This window comes from Mytilus galloprovincialis, chromosome 8, assembly GCF_965363235.1.
Source record: "Mytilus galloprovincialis chromosome 8, xbMytGall1.hap1.1, whole genome shotgun sequence".
Classification (NCBI taxonomy): Eukaryota; Metazoa; Mollusca; class Bivalvia; order Mytilida; family Mytilidae; genus Mytilus; species Mytilus galloprovincialis.
Window position 1 is genome coordinate 55,584,743 of NC_134845.1, and position 19,484 is coordinate 55,604,226.

Consider the following 19,484-nt stretch of genomic DNA (forward strand, 5'->3'; position numbering starts at 1 on the left):
ATGAACAACTATATGCTTTCAACAATGAGTAAAGACATACCGCATAGCCAGCTAAAAAAGGGCCGAAATGACAATTCAAAAAAATAAAAACGAGAAAACTAACGGCCTTATTTATTATAAAGAAAATGAACGAAAAACAAATATGAAACACATAAAAAAACGACAACTACTGAATTACAGACTCAAACCCATTTCGCCAGTTTCTGTAGTATTTACTATTTATGCTTTACATCAAATTGTCTATTCTTTTGTTTCGTTTATTTTTGTTTTATTCGGATGATGACATTTGTAAATGAATAAATTACTGCTTATACTAGTTACCAACTACAACGAGACGAAAGTACATTGTTTCTGTACTCTTTATGTCATGTCTTTCTATTTTGTCTATTTGTGTTCCTTTGATGTATCCTCTTAATCGATTGGTGAGACTAAAAAGTAAGCAAACGACTGATATCTCGAAAAGTAAATTCACAAAAAAAAAAACTGAACTTCGAGGAAAATTAAAAAACGAAAAGTCCCTAATCAAATGGCAAAATCAAAACAAATCAAATGAATGGACAACAAATGTCATTCTGAAATGGTTGTTTGTAGTTTTAAATATGTAAGAATACTTCTAACTAATCTGACTACCAACTATATATTTTAAGGACGAAGACAAAAGAGAATCCGAAAAATTGCGAAAACAACTACAAATCACAGTTACTGATACATTTCATAACCAACAATGACAAATGCTAATAACAATGAAAACATTATTAAAATAACTTATCGTACCAAGATAATGTCATTAAGGGAATTCGCTTCTCAGTTTCAAAATAATTAGCTTTTCAAAACCCTTGTGATAGGGGATCAATAAAGAAATGAAATGAGCAAAACAAATATATAGGTCAATGTGCTTGGTTTCAAGATATTAGCCATTGAAATTTTGGCAGGAAAATATTCTCTCTTAACTTTTCTTAGCTTTATCATTGACAAATTAAAGTTCGCATAAACAATTAAAGAAAATAAAAACTATAAGACTTGTACAGATGGCTTATCATTATACATGTAACAGATTTATAAAAAGAAAAATTGGGGGTCGACGGGCATTTTTGTAAAGCATTCCAGTTGATAAAACCAGAGGATTCCAAAAATCTGAAGAAAAAAAATCCCAAAACATGACAAGCAAACTTCCTTAATTTGTATTTTTTAAGTACTTTAGCCACTTAACTGCCTCGACTTTGTGCAGAAACACGTTAATACAATATAACAACAATACAGTGTTAAACACGACGCAAATGTATTTGTGTTACACCTTTGACAATCAATGTTTATTTAGTCTCTTATATTTAAGTAATTTAAATACGAATTCAATACTGTATGATTGTACGATTAAAAGCATGCTTCGATTTTGTGTCATAACTATCGTTACTGTATTTCATATCGAATTTCCTGAAGTATTGTTCGATTATTTTGTGAATAAATGACCTAGCTAGTATACAGACAATTTAAAGTAATGAGGTATATCACATGCGACGTATAACATTTGACTAAAGTTTACTTGATACATTTTATTTGTATTAAATAGCACATGCATGTAAGTTAAATTCCCACACAGGGATTATAATTGTATTCATCATGTTAATTCAATACATGAAGTGGCAACACCGAAACTAACAAAAGACTTTATTCGTAACTAAATTCAGCATTGTGTTCGTATAGGGTGTATGAATAATTGTATATAAGCATTTTAATTAAAAGTTTCGAATAACTGTGACGCATATTATCATTACATGTACAAAATGTAACTAATGAGATCCAACATTTCTATAATAGAACGTATGATATTTATCTTTGTATAGTCAACGGATAAGTTCGACTTAAATGTATTAATGTTAAGCCATGTCCCGAGGATTTTTTTCGGTTTTGTATTTGTAAATGTTTTTTTTAAGAACAAAGCATAATACAGTTTTCGGTGTTAGGGGAGACACCTGCTATACAGGATTGTTACTGTATAGTGCCCTAACCTCAAGATGGCTTCAGTCAACTGATTCTTGTTTATTTTTATGTCATTGCTATGGACATCGACCTCAAACTTACATGCATGTGCTATTTAATACAAATAAAATGTATCAAGTAAACTTTAGTCAAATGTTATACGTCGCATGTGATATACCTCATTACTTTAAATTGTCTGTATACTAGCTAGGTCATTTATTCACAAAATAATCGAACAATACTTCAGGAAATTCGATATGAAATACAGTAACGATAGTTATGACACAAAATCGAAGCATGCTTTTAATCGTACAATCATACAGTATTGAATTCGTATTTAAATTACTTAAATATAAGAGACTAAATAAACATTGATTGTCAAAGGTGTAACACAAATACATTTGCGTCGTGTTTAACACTGTATTGTTGTTATATTGTATTAACGTGTTTCTGCACAAAGTCGAGGCAGTTAAGTGGCTAAAGTACTTAAAAAATACAAATTAAGGAAGTTTGCTTGTCATGTTTTGGGATTTTTTTTCTTCAGATTTTTGGAATCCTCTGGTTTTATCAACTGGAATGCTTTACAAAAATGCCCGTCGACCCCCAATTTTTCTTTTTATAAATCTGTTACATGTATAATGATAAGCCATCTGTACAAGTCTTATAGTTTTTATTTTCTTTAATTGTTTATGCGAACTTTAATTTGTCAATGATAAAGCTAAGAAAAGTTAAGAGAGAATATTTTCCTGCCAAAATTTCAATGGCTAATATCTTGAAACCAAGCACATTGACCTATATATTTGTTTTGCTCATTTCATTTCTTTATTGATCCCCTATCACAAGGGTTTTGAAAAGCTAATTATTTTGAAACTGAGAAGCGAATTCCCTTAATGACATTATCTTGGTACGATAAGTTATTTTAATAATGTTTTCATTGTTATTAGCATTTGTCATTGTTGACACCAAACAGCAAGCAATAAAGAGTCCCCAAAAAGTGCTAGTGTAAAACCTTTCAACCGAGAAAACTAACAGTATAATCTATATAAATAAAACGAGAAACGAGAAACACTAATGAACAAACAAACAACAAACAACAACTACTGAACATCAGATTCGTACCTCTTTAAGGAAGCACATACAATAAACAGTTGCTTATTGTCTAGATGTGGGGAATCTAAAAAAAAGATATGGTATAATTTCCAATGAAACAACTCTCCACAAGAGACCTAAATGACACAGAAATGAACAACTATATGCTTTCAACAATGAGTAAAGACATACCGCATAGCCAGCTAAAAAAGGGCCGAAATGACAATTCAAAAAAATAAAAACGAGAAAACTAACGGCCTTATTTATTATAAAGAAAATGAACGAAAAACAAATATGAAACACATAAAAAAACGACAACTACTGAATTACAGACTCAAACCCATTTCGCCAGTTTCTGTAGTATTTACTATTTATGCTTTACATCAAATTGTCTATTCTTTTGTTTCGTTTATTTTTGTTTTATTCGGATGATGACATTTGTAAATGAATAAATTACTGCTTATACTAGTTACCAACTACAACGAGACGAAAGTACATTGTTTCTGTACTCTTTATGTCATGTCTTTCTATTTTGTCTATTTGTGTTCCTTTGATGTATCCTCTTAATCGATTGGTGAGACTAAAAAGTAAGCAAACGACTGATATCTCGAAAAGTAAATTCACAAAAAAAAAACTGAACTTCGAGGAAAATTAAAAAACGAAAAGTCCCTAATCAAATGGCAAAATCAAAACAAATCAAATGAATGGACAACAAATGTCATTCTGAAATGGTTGTTTGTAGTTTTAAATATGTAAGAATACTTCTAACTAATCTGACTACCAACTATATATTTTAAGGACGAAGACAAAAGAGAATCCGAAAAATTGCGAAAACAACTACAAATCACAGTTACTGATACATTTCATAACCAACAATGACAAATGCTAATAACAATGAAAACATTATTAAAATAACTTATCGTACCAAGATAATGTCATTAAGGGAATTCGCTTCTCAGTTTCAAAATAATTAGCTTTTCAAAACCCTTGTGATAGGGGATCAATAAAGAAATGAAATGAGCAAAACAAATATATAGGTCAATGTGCTTGGTTTCAAGATATTAGCCATTGAAATTTTGGCAGGAAAATATTCTCTCTTAACTTTTCTTAGCTTTATCATTGACAAATTAAAGTTCGCATAAACAATTAAAGAAAATAAAAACTATAAGACTTGTACAGATGGCTTATCATTATACATGTAACAGATTTATAAAAAGAAAAATTGGGGGTCGACGGGCATTTTTGTAAAGCATTCCAGTTGATAAAACCAGAGGATTCCAAAAATCTGAAGAAAAAAAATCCCAAAACATGACAAGCAAACTTCCTTAATTTGTATTTTTTAAGTACTTTAGCCACTTAACTGCCTCGACTTTGTGCAGAAACACGTTAATACAATATAACAACAATACAGTGTTAAACACGACGCAAATGTATTTGTGTTACACCTTTGACAATCAATGTTTATTTAGTCTCTTATATTTAAGTAATTTAAATACGAATTCAATACTGTATGATTGTACGATTAAAAGCATGCTTCGATTTTGTGTCATAACTATCGTTACTGTATTTCATATCGAATTTCCTGAAGTATTGTTCGATTATTTTGTGAATAAATGACCTAGCTAGTATACAGACAATTTAAAGTAATGAGGTATATCACATGCGACGTATAACATTTGACTAAAGTTTACTTGATACATTTTATTTGTATTAAATAGCACATGCATGTAAGTTAAATTCCCACACAGGGATTATAATTGTATTCATCATGTTAATTCAATACATGAAGTGGCAACACCGAAACTAACAAAAGACTTTATTCGTAACTAAATTCAGCATTGTGTTCGTATAGGGTGTATGAATAATTGTATATAAGCATTTTAATTAAAAGTTTCGAATAACTGTGACGCATATTATCATTACATGTACAAAATGTAACTAATGAGATCCAACATTTCTATAATAGAACGTATGATATTTATCTTTGTATAGTCAACGGATAAGTTCGACTTAAATGTATTAATGTTAAGCCATGTCCCGAGGATTTTTTTCGGTTTTGTATTTGTAAATGTTTTTTTTAAGAACAAAGCATAATACAGTTTTCGGTGTTAGGGGAGACACCTGCTATACAGGATTGTTACTGTATAGTGCCCTAACCTCAAGATGGCTTCAGTCAACTGATTCTTGTTTATTTTTATGTCATTGCTATGGACATCGACCTCAAACTTGACCTAATATTGTATAAAACGTTTATACCTTGTTTGAGTTATAGACAAACAGTCTTCATGTCGGAACCTAAAAACAGTTTTTTGTCCTAGGTCCATAATAGTTCGTCCAATATTTTTTTGAAACCAACATAACACACGTATAATTCGATAAGACACACATTTTCTTTATTATATTTTATCAGCCATCTTTTACAGTTATTGAGTAAATCCGATAACAAGCGAATGTCAAAATCTAGGTCGTTACCTTTACCTTTGACCTTGAGGCATTTTCATGTATACATGAATTGATGATCATTGGTAAAAATCCTAGGTGGCAACGACTGTTTGTGAGTTTTTTTGGCCAACCGACACGGTTAATTTCAAATGGGCACAACCTTAAGAATGAGTAGTTAAATTTTTTGGTTTCAAATGAAACAAAAAACCGTGGTCTAGTCCTAATCAAATTCCACCCTTCGTAGTTTTGTTCTACCTATCATGGTTACAATATTTGAATGATAACAAGGTTGTCGGTGTTAGGTGAAATAACCGCTATAAAATAAATTTTACGACTTGGAGCAGAAGTTGTTTAAATTTAACAATAATCTAGTTTAATTACAGCTTATTTAAAAACAATGAAAATAAAATAAAAGTCACTTATGAGTAATTTTTTTTTTCAGTTTTAATGTACACAAATGACAGTGTTGTACCAAAGGAAGATAATTTGGAGGTTTTTCAATGATATGAACATTTTAAAAGTCATCTGGGGCCAAAACCAATAGATTTTCTTTTTAATTGTGTGTATAACACCAAGTAACAACTAATAGTGTAATAGATATAAGTAATGATCAATGAAAAAACATGTTGCTGAAGGACGCCTCCGGGTGCGGGAATTTCTCGCTACATTGAAGACCTGTTGGTGACCTTCTGCTGTTGTTTTTTATTTGGTCGGGTTGTTGTCTCTTTGACACATTCCTCATTTCCATTCTCAATTTTAATAAATTTTTGATACAATTAATGTACCCTCGAGCCTTCTTAATGATCATCACACATCAAGATTAATTCATGTATTAATAACCACTAATTGGCGGAATTTAAAAGAACCTAATATCTTATACCGTATGATTTTGAAAAGTGTTAAAACAATCATACAGCCCTACCTGCAATAATAAGACATTTTTTGAAAGTCTGATGAAATTGATTGTTGATCAGTAATACATGATAGTTTTCATTTAGAAAACAATATGTCAACGGCATAAAAATTCAATATGCCAACGAGACATTAAAATATAGGAGTTTTATGTTGTTTACACAATTCACATGACTTTACAATCATTGATATCTATAACAACGATATACATCTTCATTTCAAATGACTTTTAATGATGTTCCAATTTGTTCACAGTTAATGAATATGCATGTCTCTTCAACAATGTTTAACATGTTCAATTAAATAAGACGGGTTGTTCTGACCAACACCTTTATTTTAGACATGGCAAATATGATATGTAATTAATCATATGTGTTGATTTAATTTTAATTAATATGGATCTGATTTCCATCGAGCAAGAATGGTAGGTTTCACTTCGATTCGAATAATCGGTATTTTCTTACATTGACATGAAATTGAGAATGGAATAATATTTAATTTAACGGTCCCAATTTTCCTGCATCAGATGCGCATTTTGACAATACATGTCTCTTCAGTGATGCTCTTGGCCAAAATATTTGAAATCTAAAGCTTATATAAAAGATGAAGAGCTATAATCCAAAAGGTCCAACAAATGTCCGAAATGTGGAACTAACAACTATAAGTAAACAGTTTTTTATACTTGTTTTAGTAATAGTCCAACCTTGATGAAGATGATTTGTATATTAACGTTGCTGTTGTTTTCCATTATGCATGTTACCATAGTTAAATCGTGTCCTGATAACTGTACCTGTTCATATCCGAGTGGTAATTTAAATGTATTCTGTAAAAGTAGAGGGCTAATGCAAGTACCACTAGACATTCCAAGTGATGTGTATATTATGTGAGTAGTCTTTTGTTTGAGCAATTTATATATAGCTTACATTTTTTTTAATTCAGTCTGAAGTGTATACATGTTATAACACAAAACCAGATATATGATGATATAATTAGCAGAGTGGTGACTAGAAAGTAATTGTCACAACGTGAGAAACATTCATAGAAGATAAATCAAGGAAACTTTTGCTCTAGTTTTGAGACATGCATCACGCCTTGCTACCTCCGTTATTCATGTTATTCGAACTAAAATACTTATTCAAAAGATTCAACCTGATTAATTTGAGCAATTTATATACATGTTTTGTATATGCGACTTTTTGTATTTCTTTGGTTCTTATAACGTGACTCTGTACTTTAAAAGATCCCGTCAGTATGATATTGTTCTACTATATATCATTATGATATATTTCTATAATAAATTAGAAATTACGTTGAACCACACACGTCAAAATTATTCAATCGCGTAATGGAATGAACTATTTGTGGATCCTTATAACTCTTGAACTATTTTAAATCTCGGTCTATTTCTTAATTAATGCTTACTTACTTTTGATTATTTAACCCGGTATGCTGACATTGCCCATGTGAAATTTGATTTAATTAAAATTGTTTGTATAAACATTGAACGACAAAAAATATGTGATGTATACAAATATTCTGACCGTCAGACACGCGAATCAATAAATATGTTTGCAGATAGATTTTTTTTTTATTCTGTTAAATTGTTCCTTTTAAAATTGTTACACGATGATGACTGCTGTACTCATATTTTGACTATTTCATTTATTATGTCTGTTTAGTTCACGCATCATGGTAACTATAACGGAGTTTGATGAGACTGTCATCAAAGTCAGAGGTTTAGCGCTATAAAACAGGTTTAATTTACCATTTTCTACATTTGAAAATGCCTGTACCAAGTCAGGAATATGACAGTTCTTGTCCATTCGTTTTTGATGTGTTTTGTTATTTGATTTTGTCATGTGATTATGGACTGTCCTATTGGATTTTCCTCTGAGTTCCGTATTTTTGTGATTTTAATTGTTTTCTTAAAATATAAACATATATACCCTGATACCCATATTTCTAAAACTTCATAGATTGGCTGAATTAATCACATTTGAGTTGCCAAATCTTTTAAACCAATGGTTCAAATGTCTTAGAATTTCTATTAGATTTTAAGGTATACGTTTATCAATGAGGGGAAAAAAAAAGACAGGTGTTTGTTGTGTAAATTGTTGGATACTCCCGTAAACAGTTCAAATGTTGAAAAATCAAAATAATAAAAACATACAGATATAGCTATCTATAATTTTAATTAAAGTGAATGTATGTGAAAATGCACGATTTCATGGAGATTAGACATGCTAAAGTACTATTAGACTATATATTTGTTGTCGCTCGTGAATGGAATCTGAGTCAAATTTCATGTATCGCTTAGGGTCTGTGTTTTCTAGGTAATTCTACAACAAATATTAATCATGGAAAAATTTAATAAAAAATAATAGCTTTTATTGTATTGATCTAATAACTTAACACAACATTTGAAAGGTACAATTGACGATAAAACGGGGAATGTGTCGAATAATGTAATTATAATTTCAATTGCACAACATTACTGTTTTTGTTTTAGAGATCTGTCTTACAACAGCATCCAAACAATAGAAGCTGAAGCGTTCGCTGATCTGAATAACCTTTATGGAATGTATGTTTTTATCTATTGACCATCATAGTTATGTGAATTGTTGAAGGTTCACACATATCCATCTGAAACGGTAATATTTTCTAAATAACATATGACAGGAACCCGAGGTTCAGTGGTTGTCGTTTGTTGATGTGGTTCATGAATGTTTCTTATTTGCTGTTTGATGTGAGCCAAGGCTGCGTAATGGAGACCGTACTTTTCTTTTACAAATTATGACTTAGATGGAGAGTTGTCTCATTGGCACTCATAAAACAACCGGGCGTTTATTTCGTTATTACATCTGCGTTAACGCGAAAAATCGCGTGGTTCATTTTTGTAAAGAAAAACGCGCATTTACTTTCGCGTTTACTTCCGTGTTAATGTAAACAAAGCTGCATGTTATATGTGTTTTAAACAGTTAATGGACGTTAACTGTTTCTTAAACACGCAGTTTGGAATGCATATTTTAAGTAAATGCGTTCAATACAACGCTGCCAATATTAGATTTTCAACCATCAACATTTGTTTTCAACATTCAACGTTTGCTTTCAACAATTGATTTTTAACTGTTAACGTTCGTTATCAACATTCTATTCAACATTTGTTATCAACATTCTATTCAACATTCGTTATCAACATTCTATTCAACATTCGTTTTAAACAATCCATTCAACATTCGTTTTCAACATACTTCATTCGTTTTAAACATTCAACATTCTTTTTCAACATACAACATTCGTTTCAACATTCAACATTTTTTAACAACATTCATTTTCAATTTTCAATATTCGTTTTCAACATTTAAGATTCATTTTTAACATTTAAGGTTCGTTTTTAACATTCAACAATCGTAATCGACAGGATTTGGTATCGATTTTGAGATCGTTTTCCCAACCAAATTTTTGCGTTTATCGTCATTGACCGTCGTCTGTTGCATCTTAAATATGCATGCTCCCTTCTGAAACTTGTTTGCAGTTTTTAATTCTTTAGAACTGATACATGCGCGGTTTACTTTTCTTATCACAGGCATATATTACCTTAGCCATATATATTTGGCACAACATTTTGGAGTTTGGGATCATCAATGCTCTTCAACTTCGTACTTGTTTGGCTTTATAAATTGTTTGATATGAGCGTCACTGATAAGTCTTATGTAGATAAAACGGTCGTCTGGCGGACCAAATATTAATCCTGGTACCTTTGATAAATATTTACTTCAAACGATCTAAAGCTCAACTCATGAGACGAAATGGTAAGGAATACAAGGGGTTCGTGAAACGCCAAGCAACAAATTGATATTGTGCAAGATGCATAAATGGCGGTTTATTTGCATCTAGGTCCAAATGGAAAACAACATATTGGTTAAATTGAAGACAATAGAATTAAATAAACTATTCAAAATTTCCGAAACATTCAAAGCTTTGTATCAGGTCTGCTAATCAGTCAAGGTTATGAATTTTCACTTTATGATTTTTTATTAAGATGGCGAAAAAGATTTACAAAGCTATTCCGTGTTTTATATTTATGTTTTAACATTAACCATTAATAATTGAATCTTTAATATTTGTTCATCGTGACTCTTTCTGAACTATTTAGACTACTATACTCAAGCAATATACAACGAATTAAAACTGGAGCATTCAAGAACCTGCCTAGTTTAGACTACATGTAAGTTGTTTCATCTGTTAGCATATTTAGTTTTTAGGATCGATGTAACAGATGATAATTCATACGTATTAATACATATACAAGTATTGTTTTACTTAAATGCAAATGCTATGCATATGCAATGCGTAATTAACATTGTCATTGATACTTTCTGCCGCTAAAATGTGTTTGTTAAATATGCATTTCTTACTTTGTCAAATTTAATTTAAACTCATGATAGCTGTGCAAGCATTAAGGGACCGGTCAATATTTATTGGGGGGTTGGGACCGGTGAAATTGATTTTTCCCCCTTAAAAATAATGTATGTCCTACCCTCTGAATATACCATGAAAAGTTTCTGTCCTATATGAAATATGTACTAAATAAATATATGTCTTATCTAATCTATGAATAAATCAAACATATTTTAACTTCTTTTTTATTAGATTAACCAGATCACCCATAGTAGTCTTTGAATTCCTCTGGAATTTTAACTTATCTTCTCTTGAAGAAGGCACATATAAGATTCCTTTTCAATTTCACTTTCACTTTCACTGCCAGTACTACTACTAATACTACTAGTATTCATCAATAGTATTACTATAATCATGGTCATTATCACTGTCAGAATAGTCCAGTGAATCTAGCATACATTTTACCCTAACCTTGAACTAATTGCAACAGTAAATTTTAAAGTTTTAAACTTAAGCAGTATACCCTAAATATACACAGCAAAAGGTCCCATAAAATAACACCCCATAAAATCTTACTTGAGGAAAACTAAACCATCATGTTTAAAAATTCCTATGGAGATTTGCATTGAAAGGAGATAACTCTGCAAAAAAGGCAGACATATCTATAAGAATTGAAACCAAATTAAAACTTTAACGCTTCGATTCTACAGAATGTATTGGTTCTTGATATTTTAGCCGTCTTAGGGTATGATAAACAACTCTTAAAGTGTTTTCATATCTTTTTTAAAGTTACAATCTAGATTTGGCAATTTATAAGTTGGCCATATAAAAAAAAAATTAAACTTTTCAACAATCATAATTTTTTTGTATACACTATTTTACTAATATAATATAATATTAATTGCATGATGTGTAATTGACCAGCTATGATATATATGGGGTCAGTACTTTACATATGGATTTTACTGACCTAATATATATCGTATTAGGTTCCTATCATACCGTGTAACGCATTTATCTTACCGACTATCTTAACATTTGGTATAAATGCCTATCAAAGTGACTAAGTCTTTAAAAACTAGTATTACGATCCTACTCCCATGTGTCCCTATGCAAACAACAAATGCCAACAATCACAATTTGTTAGCTTTAAATTAGTTTCAGGAATTAATTTCAATCGTTCATTACTGACATGTATTAATTTCTTCGTTGAACTCATTCACATTTCATTTTTGTTTTGAAAGGGAAGTAGCTTTTGAATACCAACTAGAACAATTTAAATGTGGTTTATGAGTTTATTTCAATATTTCATCATCAATTCCATCGTCTGTTGAAACCTTTAAGATTTTTCCTCAACAACGTATACTTTTTTTTAAAGGCACATACTTTTTTTAAAAGTGAAATAATTCCTAACTAACCCCATATGGTAACTAATCGTATACAGTATCAAATCCCATATTTTTAGGACACCTATATAAAATATTTATAGTCACCAAGTGTAGCCCTTTAATCGATTATATCTCGTTAAAAATACTCATTGACACACATTTAAAAATTTATGAATTATTAAGTTAACGTTGTGTCGATATTTTTTTCAGAGATCTGTGGAGTAATAGGATAACACAAATTGACGGACATGCTTTCAGAAATCTGTCGAAGTTTAGATCTATGTAAGCATATTTGTCCATTATGTTTATAGATATATTCAGTAATCATTGAACAAACTAAAAATGCTAACACACATCCCTTTTCAGGGAGTGAAATATTTAGTAAATTTAGACTCGTTTTAAAAGTTCATACAGTTTTATTTCCTATCAAAATTTTCTAATTTGATAAATAACAAGCTTTAGTATATTAACTTATTGTTTTAACTTGCAACTGACGTCCGAAATGTTCTAGTATATAATTCATATGCGTTTGAAAGTAACTGAAATAACTGTCCTAGTTCAATATGTGCAATGTTAAAAATGTTTTGTCTTGGTCTGTTGACAGCGATATGCATTATAACAACATAGGAACACTATCAGCAGACACGTTTGTGGAACTGGAAAGCCTTAACACGATGTATGTTATCGTCTTATATAATGTTGTATTTGAAATATATAATATTTCCTCCTGTTATTTTAAATTAATAATTCTCAACAAATTTGAATTCTTTGTTGAGTTCTTATTTGCATGTTATCATAGTTGTATATAACCATTATTGATCAATATATATATAAGAAAAAAATAACGAGAACACAAAGCACATTTCAAAGAAAAAAAACAGAATACAAATTAATGTACCTTAAAGAATCTTGATTACTAATTTTTATTCAGAATTAGGATATTATGATTTTTTTTTAGATATACACATGAGAACAAAACTGACTGACTATTCAAATGAAGGGAATCACCCACACTTATATTTGAAAAATTCAGAAGTCAGAAATCAGGTGTCCCTGATATAAATGATATTTCGATATCTTAGCTGTATTTGATAAAACTACACTAACTTAAATGTTTATTGTATGATTTTTATAATGGACACCACGTAGAAAGTTATACCAGAGTCAAGTTCAACGGATTGAAAGTGGAGCATTCAAAGATCTGCCAAACTTATACTATTTGTGAGATATCATGTAGAAACAATCATTTTAAGCGTACACAGCAATTTCTTAACCATTTACGTGGAAAAATTTGTATATGTGCATTTGTGTTAGTCAGCACAACTGCTAGAAACATAATATGAATATTGATTACACTGTAATAAATATTTGCCCATGCATTAGCTCGAAGTAATACTTATTTGTATCATCTTATTTTTAAATATAAAACTAAACATTCCTAACGTTTATATAAAACTATGTCATTACAAATTTTAATGGCATTACATCAGCTGAACATGAAAGGTATAATGCAGATTTTGTAATAGTTATTAAAGAATTATTTTTTATCGTTTTTGAAATGACCAGTGTGTCTACGTATGTGTTCTAGCAAGCTTAACCGTTGTGTAAATGCCTCTTCTAACAACCCATATGTATTGTATAATTCTTCGGAGCAGTAGCTATGTCGTTTTATTTTGTACCTCTAATTTTGTTAAAGAAACAATGTTATTCGTTTTATTTGATTTCTTATTTCTTTATATTTTTTTCTGAAGAAAACAACTTCTTTAACACATATTCTTACAGTCAAAGACGTTATATATACATATATCAAGGTGATTTTGCGCGTAACACACCATACATCGACAGTCAACATAGTATAATATAAGTGTTTTTAACTAATATACTATCAGAAATTACAAATGACAGACATAATTGCATGACATTTTTAACTATCAACCAAAAATTGAGTATTTGTTTTCCAGGGACCTGGGTTGAAATGGTATAACAGATATTGGTGGAAATGCTTTCAAAAATCTTTCCAGCTTAAGAACCTTGTAAGCAAAATAAATAGTAATATAAAAATAAATTATAATCGATATCAAGTCAGTCCCAAAATGAGACAGACAGACAGAGAGAGAGAGAGAGAGAGAGAACTATTGAGCACATTTAAATGAAATCATATTGAGAATGGCAACAGGAATATGTCAAAGATACCGTAACCCGACCAAAGATCAAAATTTTATGAAGAAATTGAATCGGTTATCTACTAATGCTATTTTTCATTTCAAATATTACGTTTAAAAGATTTTAGCTCATACATATAATAAATATTTGTTGAAGCGTACTTATTTTTTGTCATTACATCACAACCTGTAGCTTGAGAAAAAGCGAAGTGACCTATTATTTTTATAATATTTTTAAATAAATCACAATATAATATACTACGTTTTGACAAAGTCTAAATAAATGCTATTATTTCTAATGTATACTACCATACCACCTCAAGCATATCTGTGTTAGCTAATGTTAAAAAAATATCCTTATGTATTTGATGGCTTTAAGAGAACTCCCTGGGGTCAACCACTAGCATACATTGATTATTTATCTAACTTCGGCAACGAATTCATAAATTAATAAGCTTGATATCGGCAGTAATTGAATGCAATAACATGTTTAGAATACAATTTAGATTTGTCATGAAATTGATTGGTAAAAGATATATGCATGTGGAGATTGCATTTTGGTGGCAAAATGATGTTTAGCAGCAACATTGCTTTATATTCTCTTCATATAAAGTACGTTCTGTAACAAAATGATGAGATTTGTCTTATCACTTTCTAAAACAAAACATTTGAAATAGAACATCTATTATTGCACCAAACATTATTTTCCTTCTCTTAGAACATGTAGAAGTGTTATATACATAAGAACGGCAAGATGTTACAAGTTATTTAGGTTTGAAATGTTTTAACAAAAGGGTAGAAAGCATTTGCGCGTTTATATCTAATTGATTATTGTAGAGACCTGAATAGAAATTCTATATCAGTTATTGAAAATACAACATTTGCTGGTTTACCGAATTTGTCCATTCTGTAAGTAAAAAAAATGATTGTAGATAGTAATTCCATTTTGTGACTAAGCATATCTGGTCAGTGAACACAGTTTGCTTAAGACAAAACAATTATCTCTATCAGAATATTGTGGAGAAACATTCATCTATTAAGTATTGAGGTACTGTGGAAGAGGGGCGAAAGACACCACAAATCGGAAATACTCTGACAACGCCATTGACAAATAATAGTAAACCACAAAATACAACACTAAAGACTAAACAACAAGAACTCCATTAAGAAGAGATGTTTCCATGGCATATGCAATTTGTAATATGAATAAATTTATTACACTATCGTCTTATCCATAGACATGAAAGCTTGCGCAAGTTATTGATGCGCCCCGTGTACAGTCAGGGGCATTACTTAAACAAGTAACAATTAAAAATACCTATACAAGTAATGTTGAAAACGAGGCTATTTTAAATATAACTTATATAAGTAACTTTTCTGAATAATATTTTCATAGGTGTCCAATAATACAGATTTTACTAATTTTAACAAATTTTCACAGTCATCTGGTTATTTTTCCCATGAAATGTAAAATCTAATTCTTCTGAAACACTAATTAACTTTCTGACGCACTTATCCTTCATACCGACGATCTTGGTCAAAGATTGGTCTCTTGGGACTATTAAATTATCATTTTCCTCCAAAATCTTGAAGGTAGACTGATATAAATAGATAGATACTTGAGAATTAATTAAGACTTGAAGTTATTTATAATTTGTAATCAAAATCAATCACATATGTTCCTAAAATAAGTGTTATTACTATTTTGTTTCAAAAATGTATAAAATAACTTATTCAAGTCATATTCTTGTCATTATTTTAAAATTAATCCTTTATTTCTAAACTCCTCTCAAATCGAATAAAGTCTTTGTTTTATGATATAAAGTGATGAAAAAATTGATGAAAACTACATTTAGTCTATGTTTCTATTATAAATTAAAATAACTCTATTAAGTAATTTTATTATTTTTAGAAACAAAAATTACTTAAATAAGTAACTTAAAAAAATTACTTATTTAAGTAACGCCCCTGACTGGTGTATGCATGGCTGGCTGTTCAATTAAAAATTATAGAAAACTTTCGAAAACCAACAAAACGGATATATAACAGTATTCTAAGAGCGGTAAATTTGGTTGTATTCATAGTTCTTAAGATATCGTTAAAATAAATTATATTGTATTTCAGGTTGTTCATTGAAAAAAACCACTTAAATTTATACAAGTATTTAACATGTTTAAAGGTTACGTACAAATTGCATTGATTAGTTATGTTATAAATTTTATTATTAAGGTAGTTATATAAGCGCATTCTTAATCACATTTGCCAAACACAAATCAGCGGCAGATACATGTGCGTAGAAAATGTACGCCCCCCTATTTGATTGCAAAATTAAATCTCATGTTATTTACGGTTAATGTGAATTTTAGAATAAAATCGTTCAAAAATGTGTTTGTCTTCCTTTGCTCGGTTATATTTATTTCTTTTACTGGAGTTACCCCAAAAAAACGCCCAATATTTTTAATGAAATCGATTAGAATGTTGCAGAGGAACAATTACAAAACTGAAGGCAGAGACTTTCAGTATTTTTTTTTCAAACTGAAGTCAAGGTTTCTTGACTGAAAATTGAGGAGTTTTATGTTTATAAATGATTTATAGATGTTTGTTATAGAATGAAAATCAAATGCATGTTCAAGTCAGATCGTTGAAATATTTCAGTGGCGGATATGGGGCGGAGCTTCAGCCATGGATTAACATAAAAATGTGTTTTACCATAGCTAAGCTCCGCCTTCAATCCTTAGATTCAAGTTCAGTTGCATGTTTAATTAGCAAAGTATGGTACAACATCAAATTGTAGATACTGTACCATGGTTTTCACTCAAAACACTCTTTGAGCAAATTATTTTATTGAAACATCAAAAGACAAAATACAATTTATTTTATAATTTAGTGCGATAAATAAAAACATAAAGAAACACAGACATACAAGCAGAATATTTTGTTCATATTTTTAATTCTTTCAGGGATTTAGACTATAATAATATAGCAGCTATACAGCCAAATGCGTTTTCCCACTTAACAAATTTGGTTATTTTGTAAGTTTGTAGACACGTTAAATTATGTTGATATTTATAAAGTATTATACAAAAAATATGAAATAATGGAATAACACCTGAACAGTGACTATTAACGATGAAATATTTAGTAAACCCACTTTACAACAATCATGAAACAAGTGTGTGGTGCGTTACGCTTAAAAACAGTAGTCCAATATAGCCTAATAAGTAGGTATAATTTTGTCAAAACATCCAAGTATTCAAGTAAAAAAAATGCCTCGTGTTTCCAACAAGACTGACAAATCTTATATAGAGTGATGCGACCTTAGTATTTATTCTTTGATAGACAAAAATCCCATATGATGAAGAAAACGATAAAATGATATAATAACCTATTGTTTTTAAATTCAATATTTGTTTTGTCTTCTGTATGCATGTAAAACGCTTCCTCTTCTTAACCGATCGGGTTTTTTTTTTAGGGGGGGAGGGGAGGATGCCGGATTGCTAATGAAAAAAAACGACCTTCTCCCGACCAACTAAAAATGGAGACAAACTCACCGTAATCTTTATAATTCGTTTTATCTTAAACAAGTTACTTACATTTCAAATATTTACAGAAAATTATCCTCCAATAGAATGAATGATGTGAAAAGGAATTATTTCAATGGCTTAGACAATATACAAGAAATGTGAGTTAACCATACATAGTATACATGTGTGTGTTAGATATGAACAGGTGATAAAGCATAGCATGCACAGCGAGTACATTTAAATAAAAATATTTTTAGATAAAAACACATCTGTCATCTAAACTGAATAAAAACACATTGTCAATTGATATTTAGTATTTGATTCGTCCTGAACAGTCATGAAATATTTGACACATTGATCTTTAAGCAACCAACAATCAATCAATCAGTGTTTGATAGGTGACAGCTGTCTCTTTTATGTACAGCATAAATTGAGGAATACAAATATATAAATAGGCATATACATACGTCCACTGTAGATATAAACGATACACCTGACCCTCATTTTAAGTTTCTTTTAATTCAAAGTGTAAATGTATTAATGAAACATTGTTTTCAGTATCATTACAATTCATGTATAAAATTACATGTTTTTGTACATGCAGATTGATGCCTGGAAATAAATTAACATTTGTTGACGAAGAAGCGTTTCAAGATATGACAAACTTAACTATTCTGTAAGTTTATTATTATAATGAAAAATAATGTGTATACACTCATTTTGGTCAAATGAAACAATTGAATTGGCATCATTATAGTTTGAGGCGATAGAAGTTTAACATTATGCATAGGTCAATATTGAGCTAAAAAAAACACCCAAGATTTCAAACTACAAAAATCAAAATAGCATAAATACCGAACCTCATGGTATATTTAAATCGCATAATCAAACGTTAATAAACATGATAAACGAATGGAGCAAAAACACCTGATATATTCCTGACTTGGTACAGAAACTTTCCTTTGTAGACTAAGGTTGGCTTAACCTTGTTTTATAGCTAGCTTAACCTCTTATGTGTTTGACAGACGCACAATTTCAATAAGATTGACTGCATTATGTGAACAAAACAAAACACATGATATAAACAAATGTCAAAAATTGGGGTAGAGTAGTCAACATTGTGTTAAACTTTTAGTCCCAAGAAAAACAAACACATTTAGTCTAAGATGCATGATTTTTTATTAGTTGTTAGGGGCTTTGAACTAGCTGTCATTATTTGCGATTACTCTCAGATCTGTTCTTAGTGTATTTTTGTTGTTGGGATGTGCAAGTAACCGGCTTCATCAACTTGTATTAAATATTTTGTAGTATTTGTATTTTTATTTATCTGATGAGTTAGCCTTTATCAACTGATTTTTAAAGTTCGTTCTTACAATGTACTGATACACCACTGTCCAATTTTATGGGGAGGGTTGTAATCCCGCGTACATGTCAAAAACCGTCACATTCTGTATGTATGTGTTTGCCCCAATTCAGGAGCCTGTAATTCAGTGGTTGTCGTTTATTCATGTGTTACATATTTGTTTTTTCGTTATTTTTTTGTACATACATTAGATCGTTAGTTTAATTCATTTGAATTGTTTTACATT

The 19,484-nt window shown here is 30.0% G+C and overlaps 1 protein-coding gene across 3 annotated transcripts; it reads left to right on the forward strand.

The window, feature by feature from the left end:
- Positions 1–7,037: 7,037 nt before the first annotated feature.
- LOC143043397 (uncharacterized) lies at positions 7,038–17,408 on the forward strand. Of its 3 annotated transcripts, none has more exons than XM_076215718.1 (9): positions 7,038–7,303; positions 8,930–9,001; positions 10,577–10,648; positions 12,420–12,491; positions 12,814–12,885; positions 13,168–13,430; positions 14,171–14,242; positions 15,209–15,280; positions 17,332–17,408. In XM_076215718.1, the coding sequence occupies exons 1-6, from the start codon at positions 7,128–7,130 to the stop codon at positions 13,193–13,195; spliced, it is 492 nt and encodes a 163-aa protein (XP_076071833.1). In that variant the 5' UTR covers positions 7,038–7,127; the 3' UTR covers positions 13,196–13,430; positions 14,171–14,242; positions 15,209–15,280; positions 17,332–17,408. The 3 variants fall into 3 exon arrangements, with proteins under 3 accessions (XP_076071833.1, XP_076071832.1, XP_076071834.1); XM_076215717.1 differs by having other exon boundaries at positions 13,359–13,430; XM_076215719.1 differs by lacking the exons at positions 14,171–14,242; positions 15,209–15,280; positions 17,332–17,408 and having other exon boundaries at positions 13,168–13,605.
- Positions 17,409–19,484: the final 2,076 nt, after the last annotated feature.